Genomic DNA, 15752 nt, shown 5'->3' with positions numbered 1-15752 from the left:
ATTGGTCACCTTGTCTACATGTTATGTAATGGTGGCATGGTATGAGTAATTTCAGTTCAGGGGAAATGTATTGAACAGTCATCATTTATCTATGCCAACTAAGCAGATATGGCCATCTTTATTTAAATTAGAGAATCAAGAGTTGAGATGTAGATCATCTTCCACTTGTAGAACTATTAGAACCCTGGAATTGTCAACACCCTCGGTGAAGAGATGGCTGTGTGTCTACTAAAGTGACATTCTTCAGCACTATAGCCATAACAGAGATCGCATATGGATTGCTGTGTGTTATAGATGTCTGGGGCATTCAGAACTACGTCACTCCCTGTCATGACTCAGTGAGCTGACGTATTATCAGCAATATCAGGATGAGTAACTGTCCTCCCCTTAGGGTGTGCTTGCTTTCACACTCTGAATCAGTTGTCTTCACACCTGTATGATGTCATCACTTGCAACATTTACCTCTTGAAATACAGCTGTTTATATGTCCAGACAAAGTGTAAGAGACACCTGGGGGCTTACGTCATTCCTAGTTTCCAGGATTGTACGTCTCATCTGGTCTAGGTAATAATTAGAGTTGGTTGAGGACGACAGATGAGCGTTTACAAAAATCACACAGGGGGCTGAAGTTGCGCATGTCGGTGAAATCTGCTGACGATGATTTCTTGCCAAAAATCAATTGTTTTTCCTTTAAGAAGAAAATACTTCTGATGTATTCACCCTTGCTTCAGAGCAATCAATACAAAAACTAAAGATTTTCAACAGATGTTTTGCTGACTTTCCACATGGTTGCTGAATAATTTTCCAACAACCAACTAGTCAATTAATGGACTGATCATTTCAGTTCAAGTGATTTGAAACGGTGAGCTTTGGTTTGCTGATGCTTGAAATCCATAGACCATAAAACACTTTACTTTTCATCATTTGATCTTCCTGCTGACAAGTGTTTGAAGGAGACACAAACCATCTGTATGCCCCTAATTACACAGATTACTCATACTCATTACACTTTGATTTGGATGTTATAAAAATGAACTATGCAACCAGACATGTTTTTTGTTTTATAGTAGAACTACTAGCGGTCTCTTTGGTCAAGTCAGATTCTTGACTGTCCCATAGTCAACAGCTCTATCTTCAACAATTGCCCTACTATGGTCCAAAACTATATTATGAAAAACAACTACATATGTCACAGTGCGTAGTTTTTTGTTGTTCAAAACTATATGGTGTAGCTTTCTATATTATGTGATATGCTATGGAAGAACAAATCAATGACTTTGCATTGTCCTATTCTTTGAAAAATTATGGAATTTAGGCTGACCTGGAAACTTAGAACCTCTGTACACCAAAGTAAACTTTTTTTTAACAAAGAAAACGTTTTCCTTACCCTGGAGTCCCCACTATAGCTAATAGTTAAGACGAGAACCATTTTTCAAGTAGGCTACAGGTCCATTAAAACTAGTTATTTACATTTCCAGATAAAAGAAAGCAATGTGGTGTAGACCAGGCTTGTCGCTTCTGTTTGGAACTATAGTAATAGTGAAAGAAGAAGAGAGGTCGAAAAAAGCCCCCTAGGTCATAATAGAAATCCCCTGGCCTTCCCAACTCACATTTAGCCTAAATGACACTAGTAGGCCTACACTTTGTCATTATTAGTATGAGAAGAAGAGAGCAATCCTGCCGAGTTACTGCTGCAGGCTCAGACATTCATCTGGAGCAAATCCTGGCTAGTGAAGGGAAGTTGTATCTGTTATCTCAAGCCCTCATAGCATCAACATTACGTCACCTCAGTAGCTTATTGTACTTTGCCCACAGTAGTTTACTTAGGCTACTAAAAACTGACAAAAAAAGTGCGACAATTTGTCTGCTCCACTGCACGTCTGGTATGTAGGGTGGGACCGGTGGATCACTCCCACCATTCAGGAATTTGGGAAGTTTCCGTCCATATAAGGAGTTTTTGATTTCTAGCGCGACCTAAGAAAGAGAAGTGAAAGGTGGAGCCAATGATCGATTAAAGAAGCGGGCAACCGAAGAGTGCAGGAGAATCAAGAGGACTGCCGCCGGCGTAATCCTTCGCACGTAATAACTGGAACTGTTTTGTTTACAAGGGATGAAGGCTGTTTGTAGTGTAAGTTTATTAAGCCAGTTGGCTTACTGGCCAAAGCATATAACTGTTTCTGTGTAGGCTACATAATACGTGTCAATTTTAGGCCTACAGAAAAGTAGACATTTTACATAGCCTACAGTCAAATCTTTGAATTCCATTTCCAAACATGTTTAAAGGATTTCTCAAACAATAAAAGTGCCACAAATTCAAGTAGACCTATTGACGCAAAAAATGCTGAAGCCTTTCCCCTTTGTATTAAGTTGTTGGGCAAAAGTGAGCCCAAATAGCCTATGCACATTTTGTCCAAACTGAAAATACTGCAACTAGGCAACAAAGCATGTGTAGCCTATGTTTTGAATAGCTTAGTGGAAGACCACCTCTAAAAAACACAAACCTACACCGATCAAAACAAAAAGGTGAAATAATAGAGTGAGTATATCGGAGTATATTCATAGGAAAGGAGCATTGGCCCTCCTTTCCTTTTAAAAACATGTCAAATAGGCTATTTAGGCTAGATTGTGGCTCTTCATTTGCCATAAGGACATTATAAATGATCAAAATGTGTTGTGTTATCTAATCCAATTTTATACAAGAAAAACTCACTTGATGTCTTGTGTCGAAAATACATAGATTGTTGTTTTTCAGGTGCCAACCACAGGCCTATTTTGCTCTGTGTCGTTACGGTAAACTATCAGCAGTGAACCATCTCGACTTAACTCGACCCTCTTTGGCAGAAACCGTGGGAGCGCTCTAATTGGCGGCCGTAGAATAGAAAGGAAGTATTTAGTTCACTCCGTTTTCATTGGAAGAGAAAGTTGACGATATTTTAGCGCAGATTTTATCCTCAAGTCAGTATCGTCTTTTTTTTGTCGTTGCTGTACCCGAATAGAAAAATCCAACTTCTTTGAGAATGTCCTTTCATAGGGGTCCAGCCTTCGGGTTTTCAGCGGAAATCAGAAACAAGGTATTTTTATTTATTTATTTTTTAATGTAGGCTACATGTCACGTTAAGTATTGTATTTTTCTCCCGTCACCCACTAGTGTCTCTTTCGGTACGCGAGTATGGGAGTCACCTGCCTCCATTTTGATAGGCTATGTGAGGCCAGGTTGAAAGGTAGACCGAGGTGGATGAAAAAAAAATGTCTTAAAACATTTTAAAGTGTTTTTGGTTATTAGTTAATCTAACTTCATTATATTTAGCTTACTCAACTTCAGTTACGTGTGAATAGCCTACTTCGTAAAGTAGGCTATTTAGCCGCATTTTAGTTTTAGCCTAGGTCTTGAAAAGTAGAATATTGAGATTCCGCGTGCAGGAGAACAAAGTTAAAAGAAGACTATGGGCGTTGTCCGTCTTGGCTAAGAAGTGTGTCGTTGTGGCAAATTTGTTATCCCCCGTTTTTGCAGCATTTTCCATGCCGTGTGCCGCCATGGTCGTCCGGACATTGTGACCTGAATTAACTGTTAATGCAATTCACCTATTAAGAATGAATGTCATCCTCGTTACTGGCCTTCTGTTCTGTGTCTTTTCTATTGCTTCTTTAAATTCGAAGACTAGTTTCCCTCTTCCCCCCCTTGTGATATGGTCGTTCTGCTTCTGTTGAGTAGATTTTTTTTTTTTTTTTTACTTCTTCCAAGTTGTCACCCTGCAAAATGAGTCTAGCTCTGAGGCCACACCACAATGACCCCACTTTTTGGGCAAGTGCAATGTTTTTAAATGGGAGTCCTTGATGAGGAAGGCCCCTTGTTTATTTGGACCTGCCTGCAACAGTGCACACATCTCTACACACCCGGGGCCACTTAAAATGCCAGACCTTATGTTAGTTAGTTAGTTAAATCTTTATTGTCCACGGTGTGGAGATTCGTCTTCGGTCTCATACAAAAAACAACAAGCAGGACAACACAACAACAACAACAATAAAAGCAACAACAACAACATTTACACACAGACATCTTCAGGGCAAGAAGCAGGACAGCAGTGGCAGTATACACATCAGCGGGACATGGTGTTCAGTACCCCAATCGCTTTAGGAGTGAAGGAATTTTTAAAAATGTTACGATTTGCCCTTGGCACTCTGTAACGTCTACCCGAGGGAAGAAGTTCAAACTCCCTATGGAGTGGATGGGACGGATCGTTTGCTATTTTAACAGCTTTTTTCCTCAGCACTTCGTCGTACATACAACTTAAATTGTCTGGAGATCTACTTGACTGCCCTTGTTATTGGGTGTCAGAGGCAAACCTGGCTGCACAAGCTTGAGACCATGGCATGAATGTGGTGTTACTGTGTAATACCGTTTAGACTTTTGTCTTTCTTGGCCATTTCTCAACTCTATTCCCTCTTCTCACTAAAATGTGGAAAACTAAATTACAGCTAATCCGCCTTAGAGATCTAAAGTCATCACTTTCTCTGCTCTGAGGCACACTCTCCAGATTTTCTTAAACCCACCTTCAGATAATTTATTGTTCTGTTCTTTTCGTCTGCATTCCTTGGCTATGGCCTTGTATTGCAGAGACCAAGGTCATGTCCCCTCCGTAAATCTCCACAGAACAACATGTGCGCGACTTAAAGAAAACATGCAGATTTTCTCTGCATGTCTGTTACCAGTGATGTCCTTGGGGGGGGGGGGGTTAAGAGATGCTGACTTGAGTGGTATTTCCTGCCATCAGTGACGTAGGCTCCTCCGTGAAATGTGAGGCATTTTTTAGGATTTACACTCCTCCCAGAGCCCCCTCCTTCTCCCCCGCATTTTCTTTCTCCCTTTAACTTTTGCTTAAAACTCCATAGAGTTTCTCCACCAGCAGCCAGCATCTCAGAAGTTTTGACTGAACTCAAAGTTGCACGGCTGCATACAAGAAACATGTCTGAGCTTCCTCTAACCGGTCCGTGTTCATTCATTGGATCCGCACACACAGCTCTGCTCCCTCTCACTGCTTTTAACCAAGCACTGTGGGCTACATTCCTCTGAGTTCAGACTGTCTCCGTAAATTACACATGCAGGATTCTTTTGCGGGCAATTAAAATGGGCCAGTGTTGTTTTTTAATATAGGGATAACCGAACTAAGGAAATTTAATTATAAGACGTGGGCTTCCTTAAGAGTACAACCAGCTGTGAGCTGTGTGCGGCCAGCTTCTCTGAATAGAGACCAGTATAGGTTCAGCTGGTTGTGAGTTTGTGAGGAGCTTGGTCAACACCTTATATCACTCACTGGATGAGAAGTATTCTAGACCTGTTTTGGTCAGTCCCCCATTTTTATTTTCTGCTTCCAGTTTGTCAACCAACAGACTTGACATTCTCTTCTTCAATGGCCTCTTTCAGAGCCAGCTTAGTGCGTCTCACACTTCCGTCACCAATCGTTTAAAAAAAAAGCCTGTAAATCAGAGTATAACCTCAACAGCGACACCCACACTAGAAAATGCGATCTTTGTGCTATGTCAAGCCCCTCACAGCTCTCCCTCCCCCTTCTCAGCCATTACCTTCCTGTGTTTCAGGGGAGACTTGAGCAATTTAGCAGACAGGATATCCGTGTTTGTGTGAGGTCATGTCAGTGTCACCTTTTTTTAAATTTATGAAGGCTACAAAGGCCAAAACCCCCTCTGACATGGCACACAACAACGAGGCACTGAGTGAAATTCAGGGGGTTGACCATGAAACACGATAACATGCAATCTAAATAGGCGTGTGTGCGTTCCAGTGTGACGGAAAGCTAATTTCTAATCTGGTAACACAAAAAAAGTAAAAGAAGAAGCCAGTGATGAACTATTTGAATGCATTTACTGTTTAACAAGTCCAGCTTCTGGCCAATATCGCTGCTGGTGGAAACTCATGTGACACCCTCTGACCTCTCGCCCCCGACCAGATAGCACAGAAGTACGACACTCAGAAAGAAGAGGAGCTGAGGGTCTGGATCGAAGAACAAACCGGCCAAACCATCGGGCCCGACTTCCAGAAAGGCCTGAAGAATGGTGTCATTCTATGCGCGTAAGTGGAGGTCACAGCGCAACACAATGGACTCATTTTATTATGCACAAGGTTTTGGAAAACCTAAATATTTTTATTTATTAATCTCTGCTTCTTCTTTTTTTCCACAGACTTATAAACAAACTCTCACCAGGCTCTGTCAAAAAGGTCAACTCGTCAGCGCTGAACTGGCATCAGGTGAGTTAGTTGATGACTCAACACATTCTTTTAAACCCAATTGAGGGTGCAGCAAATGAGTGTCTTTTGCTCGCAACGGTTCATTAATGACATAATATCCATTTAAAGATTTTGCTTTTGTACGTAGCACAAATGGATCCATGTGCTTTCTCATTGTGTGTCCGGTTTCTTACCAGTCAGGATGTCAATACACTGAATCACTCTAGATCATCATGGCTGCACTCACATCTTGTCTGTGACCTAACCTTATTTTGCTTAGAGCTGCTTCTGAAACCGGTTTCTTTACTGATGTGTACAAAGTAAACAAATACACAAGTCCGGCTGAACGTTGCAAACTGTTTTTAAAGCTACAAGACCTCTTACATTTAAATACAATGGTAGACAAACAGAGATAATCCCACTGCCGCCATTAAAGACCACACACACACACACACACTGTTGCTGATCTTATTTTGGATTGGTGCGGTTTCAGCTGGAGAACCTGACAAACTTCATCAAAGGCCTCACAGATTATGGCCTGAAACCTCACGACATCTTTGAAGCCAACGACCTGTTTGAATGCGGCAACATGACGCAGGTCCAGACAACACTGCTTGCACTGGCCAGCATGGTGAGTCTTCAAAACCAGCCTCTGGTACTGGGAGCAATGTGTTCCTGTCATGGAAAATTGCATCATTATGACTGGTTTAAGTGTATTCACCATGACAACCTTCTGCACCGTTTTCACTCAGGCCAAGACCAAGGGGTGCCAGTCACGGGTGGACATCGGGGTGAAGTACGCTGACAAACAGGAGAGGATGTTTGATGAGGAGAAGATGAAGGCCGGACAGTGCGTCATTGGCCTACAGGTATAACCCTTTTATTTTTTACTTGGGAGACTCTTGAGAGGTATACTACAAAGCAAGTTCAACAGAGCCTGGCTCCCTTTGCTTGAGCTGGCTTGACTGCCTAAAACAGGGGTTGGCAACCTTAGGCATGCGTGCGACTACTGACACGCGCAGCAAAATTATCAGCACACTAGCAATAAGCAGTGCCCTTTCAGCAGCCTTTTATATAAACTAAAAAGCACCAGCTTTATAAGTGGCATTTGACCATCTTGTTTGTTTGGGTAGGCTACGTGCTCTAGCGCACATTTCCCGCAGTGGGCGCTGCAGGTGTCCTCCGTGCCCAGATTTCCTATCGCGCGCATGGTTCAAGCGCCTTAGCTGGGGGCAAAGTCGCTCCAGCGCTGCCCGACTCGGCCCCGCCGCCACCCTCTCTAGCAAGGAATCCATCAAGCTTAGTTTTTGGGATTCAATAAATTCATCGGGCTGAAATCCCACAAGTCCCACAACAAGAAAGGTGTCATTCTATAGGTAACATTTACTGCTGCTGCTATAAGCATAGTAAGAGATGGAACGATATTAGGGCAATCATGCTATTTTTTTAAAGTTTACAAGGAAGGCCCTTGTTTACAAGGAGAGTTGGCCGAAATATTAATTTCTTAAGATCTTTAGCATGAAACTCTCCCATATCTTTGTTGGAAAATATACCATTAACTTATAATATAAGCCCATTTAATGTATTTAAAGAGATTGGCCAGGCTACTCCTCCTAATAATAATAATAATATCTTGGTTTTATATAGCACCTTTCAAGAAACCCAGCGACGCTTCAATATTAAAAATACAAAAAAGTAATTGGCCTACTGTGGTATAATACAGTCACCATCCAAAACACAAGAATGGTGTCATAATTAAACTTCATATTTAACTTATTGTTAATTATAGCACACTCATTAGAAGAAAATTTCAAACTGTCACCCTGTTGCCGATCCCTGGCCTAAATCCTTCAACCATAGCCAGGTAAAAAGGGAACCACCTTTCATGACAGTCAGTGCGGTTACATGGCACAACTAGATTGGATTATCACATATATCGAACAAGACACTCGAACGGACCGTGTCACTTGTCTGAGTATACATGGCCTTTCAGAAATCGGATAAATGTCCGATGCATGGCTGTCTCCACTATGCTAGGTGGCGCTGTAGCCCTTTCAACCATGCTTTCAACAAGTGGTTTTAGAGCCACGTCCGGTTCTCTTCCGTCAATAACCCATGGTGTAGCCTATCACGCGCAGGCACACAAGCACAGAACGAGAAGTCCGATATGCGATGTCCGATCCCTGTATACATGCAGAGAGAAAGCCGACAATGAACGAATTATCTAGGTGTTCTTATCCGACTTCTCTTGTCCGTTATTGTGCCGATTTGTGTCCGAAGTAGATCGGATAAAGGTGTTTACATGCAGTTTAAAAGTCCTGTTGAGGTCTTATTCGTTTAGTTATCCGATTATGAGTCTGCATGTAAACGAGTGAAAACTCTGGCTTTAGACTAAACAGACCTCGCTCATCCGTTAGTCTCACTTCGTAGTACACCCCTCTGGGCAAGCAACAGGGTTTAATATGTCAACAGCAGTTCACTATTTATACTTGTGAGATCTCCATAATAAGTCACATTCCTTTTTAAACCAGTCTGATAACTGAAATTTGTGTTGATACACGTCTGACAGTGATATGAATAGACAAAATAATCAAATGTTACAGGACAAAAAATAGTCATTGTTGTCAGTGAAGAAAGTATTTGACATGACACCACAAAACAAGTTTTAGTTTATTATATTGGTATTCGTGGCTGGACATGACAGAGGAATGACACTGCAAACTTTGATAGGATGTGTCGAAACCAGTCAGCCGTCAGCTAATGTCAAGCAACGCATACTTCAGCATAAGGGCTGGTCATTGTTCTCACAGCCTTTTAAGCCTCTGTGTTTTGTTATTGTTTCCGTCACCAAGAAAGATGTCAATAAGATATGATAGGTGCCTAAACAGTGAGAAAAACGTACAATAGGACTTACTGTTTACAAACTCTCTTGACTGTTTAGTTATAGATGACATGACGCATGAATATAACTTTAAAGTATGTTTGCCTAGTGTCTTATGTTCACTTACCTTTTGTCGAACATTTAAAATACGCAGTGACATTATATAACACATGAAACCTCTTGTTGTTGTAGTTATATGCAGGCTTGTTAAATTGCCCAACTTTTTTTCAGTGTGCACACGACGGACAGGTAGTGAGTGGCGAGTAGATATAAGATGATATTGACAAGGTGTTCTGGATTACAATTGCCTAGTATGCCTTAAAGTGCAGCAAGTGGGTTCAAGGCATCTTTGGTTTTGTTACTTTTGTATGATTTATCCTTGTGTTTTTGTCTTCAGATGGGGACCAACAAGTGTGCCAGTCAGGCAGGTATGAACGCATATGGCACCAGGAGGCACTTATACGACCCCAAAGCTCAAGTTCAGCCCCCAATGGACAACACAACCATCAGTCTGCAAATGGGAACCAACAAGGGAGCAAGCCAGGTACTGCAACATATTCCCAATTTCTCATAAATCCGATTTTTATAGGGCTCCAGCGGAAACAAGCCTCAGTACATGGCCTATTGCCAGTCCTTCCGCTGCTGTTAACAAGTGGCATGTTTGGTCTTGTGGAAAGTTGTAATCTGGATTGTCTCCTTGCAAAGGGAAAACTTTGGAGTGAAATAAGCAGTTTGCTTTTTAATACCTATGTAGGACTAATAGGTGTTGCATTGGTGTTATACACTTTAAAAAAAAGTAATTTGTTTTGCTTTCTGTGCTACAGGCTGGGATGACTGCTCCGGGGACAAGGCGTGCCATTTACGACCAGAAAATGGGCACGGACAAGTGCGATAACAGCACCATGTCCCTACAGATGGGCTACAGCCAGGGAGCCAATCAGAGTGGACAGAACTTTGGCCTGGGACGGCAGATCTATGACGCCAAGTATTGTGCTAGCGCCGGCGAGGTTCCAGCTGATGAAAACGGGGCAGACGTTGCAGCGTACATCCCAGATTTCCAAGATGAGGGTTACCAAGGTTACCAGGAAGAAGAGCGGGTGTACCAAGAGGATGGGACTGATTACTGAATGAAGGGCGGAAGCTGAGGAGGGGATGAGAGGTTGGATAAAAAGAGGCATCTTCTGCAAAGAGAACATCAAAGCAGGCAGTTTATTTTTTATATCCATAGGATGTTGCACTTTTTTGGGTCTCATCCTTTTTTTAGTATTGTATGAATTTTTCTCTTCTTTCCCTGTTTGTGCAAAACTATTGTTACACATATCATGAGTTGTATTCCTGTGATTTTTATATATATTTAAAGTGACCACAAAAGCCAATCTGTCGGCTTAGCTAGTTTTTATTTTATCCCAGGGAGATTTTTTTATTTTATTATTTGTGTGCCAAAGCCCCACGGTTTTCGTTACTTGTTTTTTTTTTTTTTTTTTTTTTTTTGCTGACTCATTAGTTGCATACAGGGGGATCCCTATGTTTTTGTAAGGGCAACAACATGAAAGTGAAACACCTATACTTTTGCTTATCTGTAATAGCTATACACCTATTAAAGATACGCTCAGGCATGCATATTCTATGTGAACAACTTAAGTGTAAATGAGAATGTACTTTTGTGTGTGTTCGATTCCTTCAGTATTGCTTGATGACGTATACAGTAGTAAACAGTTTTAGATCAGACCGATGAGGGAGCAAAATGATTAAAACATTTTTGCAGAAGAAACCAGTCTAATACATTTTTTTAGTTTTTATGCCGTCTTTCTCTCAATCAATTCTGCATTTTAAAGGAGGAAATATTTCCTTTGTTTGCATAACCAGTCCTACTGGAGTTCAGCTTGTTTTCTTTGGATTAAAGACAGTGGGGGAGGATAAAATAATATTCAAGTGAAACTTTGAACATTCCAAGCAAGAATAATGAATTCTTCTCTCTGTCAGCGATGTTTTAGTGAATCATTCTTAAATGCTGGTTGATATGCAGACCAAAAGGACAATAGTGTTTAGATCATTATTTATGTACCTTTGTCATCTGAATGCGGGTTGTTTTGTATAATGACTCTGAATAACATTTGGTATTGGACTATTTTTTCCTCTGGAATCATCTTTATGCAAATGGAGGGAAAAAAAATATTTTTTTAAATACTGATGTTTGTGTTAATACAGTGTATTAAAGATCTGTATCAATTATCATGTGTTGATTTGGTTTGTGGAAAGACTTACGTGTGGTTCATTTACTTGATCGTCAGTTGTGTGTAGCATTGTTTTGGCATTGACTCATGAAAGTGGCTAGAAGTACATTCAATCAGATCTCCAATCAAAGAAAAACACAATAAAATTACAAATCTGTTGACTAGAGGTAAGTTAAAAACAGGACGGGTAATGAAACACTAAATTTTAGATAATACTGCAAGTCTTCCTAAATTAAATAAATTAAACCTACATTGGATTGGACAGATTCATTATGTACCATGTACATTTGTACTACAAATGAGTTGAAAAAAAAACATGTACAATACACATGTAAATAATTCAACCTGAATAGATTAAATGCTTATTAGATAAATGAATATGTATTAAAAAAAAATAGAGCAAGTAAAAACATGTGTGCATTTTTGTAATTTGGGGAACCAACTCTTTTAGTTCCCATAATACCTAAATGATGGGAAAAAACGCTTATTTTTTTAGGTGGTAGCACTGGTGCTAGCAAGCAAAAAAAATCAGTAGCACAAAAATAAATTCAGTAGCACACAAAGTATGATCGAAAACTTGCATAACCTTAACCCATGCATTTCGCTCTAATTACCTTTGAGCATGTTATCTTGGTCTCATTTGAAATTCTCAATTAATGTCATATCCTAGTGTGTGCAGTAATAATTGTAGAAAAATTAATAGGGGTGCACTGATTGTAATTTAGACAAAATAATCTAACCTGCCAATTGCAATTTTTTGCTGATTCAGAATTATTTCTCCCCATGAGCACATGCTGCTGGTCCAACGGTGACCATAAAAACCCTGAGTGGAGCAGAAAGACAATTGCTTGTGAGAAAAAACAATGGCAGAGGTTAAAAAAAATCCCATCAATAAACTTTAATGAATTTGAAAAAAATCTCTTAAAAACTGGGACTGAGCAAATAGATAGTTGGACCGCAATTCGCAAAAAATTCAATTAATGAAAATGTTACTAAGAGAACAATACACCAACTTCAGGTTATCTTCATTATTATCGGTATTTCACATCTTTCTCATTTATAATTTTGACATTATATTTAGCCTAATGATGGGCCTGTTTCAGGTAGCTGGTTTTACATACTCTGAGTTTAATCAGAGCGCAGGGTTGATGAGTAACTCTGGGTTTTCGGTTTCAGAACAGTGGATCAGCGTTGGGTTTATAAACTCTGAGCGTGTTCACTCTGGGTGGAGCATGTGCGTAAAAGGCATCGTCAATGGATCGCTGATAACATGATTCACCATGGAAACAGAAGAAACAAATGCTTGATCCTCCCACTTCTCCACTTCTCAAAAAAGAAAAAAAGAAATCTCCGCTCCTCCCACTGAGTTAGAAATATTAACGAATGAGCTTATGGTAGCCTATGGAGAAGAATTAACGGGATATTGTCTCATAACTCTGATCTAATCTCCTCGGCAATTCAGAAAAAAAAACAGAGCAAACATTTTTTGTCAAGATAATCATTTCGCTTCCGTATGAGAAGCCATTGTCTATTTTAAAAAGTTACTCATATCAGCTGTAAAGTAATAAAGCTGGCGCGGCACAGCATTGCTGACAGTGTTTTATATTCACTGTATAATATGTTGGCAACCTATAGCCTACTGTGCAGTAAACAGAACAGACATCGCTTCTTTTAAATGGGGAGTGAAAGACATTAACATCAGACACATTAGGTGACAGTTTCCATTGAAGAGCCTGATTGATTTATTACCAGATCCATTTTCCTCAAGTGATCACAGTTTAAATGATTATATAATTGTTATATTCATATTAGGCTATTTAACGAGGCTCGTCTGTGACTTTAGGATCGCACAAGTAGGCCTAGCCTAACGATCGCGTGCAGCCGCAGCGTTACATGAATCCACCTGACATAACTCTGTTCAGTGGCACAGACGTTAAAAAACATACAATACAAATGGGTTTATTAATCTGAATGTAGAGCATGTCACGATGTGTAAGGTGGCCGCCTATATGAACGGACCGAGGGCTGAGAACAAGGCTACTGATCAGATAAATGATCGGTCAAACGTAAAATCATCAGGAAATGATAAAAACATCCCGATGGAGATTTCTATGGAGTGATTTTGCTTCAAACTGTACAGGGACGCGTGTGACAGTGACACTCTTTCTTCAGTCGGAGCTGCAGCGTAAAGTGAAAACAAAGGTCTAACCACCTCCCGAGCAGGTTAGACCCATGGCGTATGTTGCCGCAGTAACTGACTCTCGGTTGCGCTGAACCTGTATAGCCTACCTGAAACGGAAAACCCAGAGTTTCCACTAACTCAGAGCGAACAAACTCTGGGTTGCCTCAAAACCAGCTACCTGAAACAGGCCCGATATCTGCACTGATAGACTCTGTAGAAAAACCCAAATCTCACTTTAACCCTTAAACAGGCAACAGTGGAAAATGAGTTTCTAAAAATATTTTCATGTTATCACTCATCTCTTTAAGACCAAAGAAAAATATTTCCACATACATTTTTTTAATACTTTGTATATTTTGTGTTTTACGAGTTGTACCTCCCAGGATACGTTGCCCTGGGTGTAAAAAAAGCCGAAATGGTAAAAATATTAATGTTTAATTTGATGAACAGAAATGATAAATTGTTGTTTATCTTGTCCATTTAAATTACAAATACTACTTTTTAAGTACATTTTATTCAGTTTTACCAATCTAGTTTCATCAAACTGGATCAGCCACATCCAGATGGGCAGGCTTGAGACGGTCGATAGTGACCCGCTGTAGCTTATCCCCCATGTCCACCACAAAGTTCTTGGGCCAGAAGGGCCCATCGTAGGGGAGGCTTCAGGGGGATCTGAGTGAAGGGGCTGGAGTTGCCCAGAGCAAAAGTCCGATGTGACGCGCCCGTCCACAGAACCGCAGCGTCCTGAAGGAACTTTCCTGGGACCACCAGTGGCTGTCCGTAAACCAATTCAGCAGATGAAAACTGCAGGCCCTCCTTAGGGGCAGAGAGCAGGCCAAACATTAACCACTGGAGGCAGTCAACCCAGTTGCGACCCCTTAGTCATGCAGCTCGGATGTGAACTGTGGGCCCCTGTACAAGGTAAGGTCAGCCGGCATACCAAAACGGGCCACCCACAACCAGAAGAACGCCCAGTCCACTTCAGCAAATACAGAGGAATGGCTTCCGGCTACCTGGTGGTGCTGCCCACCAAGGTGAGGAGGTCAGTGAACCTATGGGAGGAAGGCAGTGGGCCCACCAGGTCCTTTTTGACCTGGTCGAAATGCCTCTCTTGGACCAGAATCGACGTCAAGGGGGCTTTGGTATTATGTGTACCTTGCACACGCTGACTGGCCAAGCTGAAGCTAGCCCAGGTCTTTACATCCCTCCTGAGGCGGGGCCAGACAAATGTAACACCCACCAGCCTCGTAGACGCCTGAACACCCAGATTGCATAAACCATTGATCAGGTATATACATTGGCGCACCCAACCCACGTGCACCATCGGGCGGGGCTGGTCAGTACAGATATCGCAGAGGAGCCTTGCCGTGATCAAACACAGCACAGCAGCCACAGGCCTGAAGTTGGAGGACATGATGTAGTAGGGACATCTGAGCCAGCGGCCTGGTCTTTAGACATGACAGCGTAGTCGAGTCCCAAGTGCACAGACCTCGAAGTTGTCCTTACCAGCCATGCTGAATATCAGTGGTGAACTCAGAGACGGCGAAAACTGATGTTGCTGGCGTGCAGGCCACAGCTCAGAAGTCTTGGCAATGGCGAAGGTCAGTGGCGTGTGGTCCACGAAGGCAGTGGAGGCCGTCCCAACAGGAATGTAGGGACTTTATGGTGCAGTGTGCATGAACCTGGCACGGTGTCCTACTTTACCAGTTTAATGGCTCCCTTTGTGGAAAGCAGTGTCCAAGGAAATCAATGGATGACAGGCCAAACTGTAACTAAGCAGGATTGACTATCACCCTGATCCTTTCAAACAGCTGCTACAGGTGTGTCAGATGCTCCTCTAAAGCCAATGCAAGTATGATGCCACCAGCTTGAAATAATATATTTAATAAACAGCAGCTTACTCTCCATGCCAGTGGCTTTGGCCATCCCTGGGCAGGGAAGTTTGTTGGTGTTTTCTGCCTGGAAGGCACCTTCCGCCCCCAACGGTTAGGGTTAGGGTTAGGGTTAGGGATAGGGCCTTCCAGGCAGCGCTGCCCTAAGTATATATAAATATAGAAAGATAATTTTTAAAGTAAAATACAGTAATAATGTTGTAATGGGCACAACTGTTCATGATAATACGTATATGGTTCTGCAGTCATTATTAACATGTCAACAAGTTTATGTTACAATTATTAACATATCAACAAGTTTTAAATAAAACTCTGAATAATA

The 15752-nt window shown here is 41.4% G+C and overlaps 1 protein-coding gene across 1 annotated transcript; it reads left to right on the top strand.

The window, feature by feature from the left end:
- Positions 1 to 2889: 2889 nt before the first annotated feature.
- cnn2 (calponin 2) lies at positions 2890 to 11352 on the top strand. The gene is given in 7 exon segments (XM_080033959.1): positions 2890 to 3071; positions 5964 to 6085; positions 6196 to 6262; positions 6735 to 6943; positions 6945 to 7110; positions 9520 to 9666; positions 9947 to 11352. Coding segments are annotated over 7 exon segments (1068 nt in total). The 5' UTR covers positions 2890 to 3017; the 3' UTR covers positions 10250 to 11352.
- Positions 11353 to 15752: the final 4400 nt, after the last annotated feature.

Source organism: Ammodytes marinus (genome assembly GCF_949987685.1).
Source record: "Ammodytes marinus genome assembly, chromosome: 9".
NCBI lineage: Eukaryota > Metazoa > Chordata > Actinopteri > Uranoscopiformes > Ammodytidae > Ammodytes > Ammodytes marinus.
Note: the sequence above shows the minus strand (reverse complement) of the source record. Positions and strands in the feature narration are given on the sequence as shown.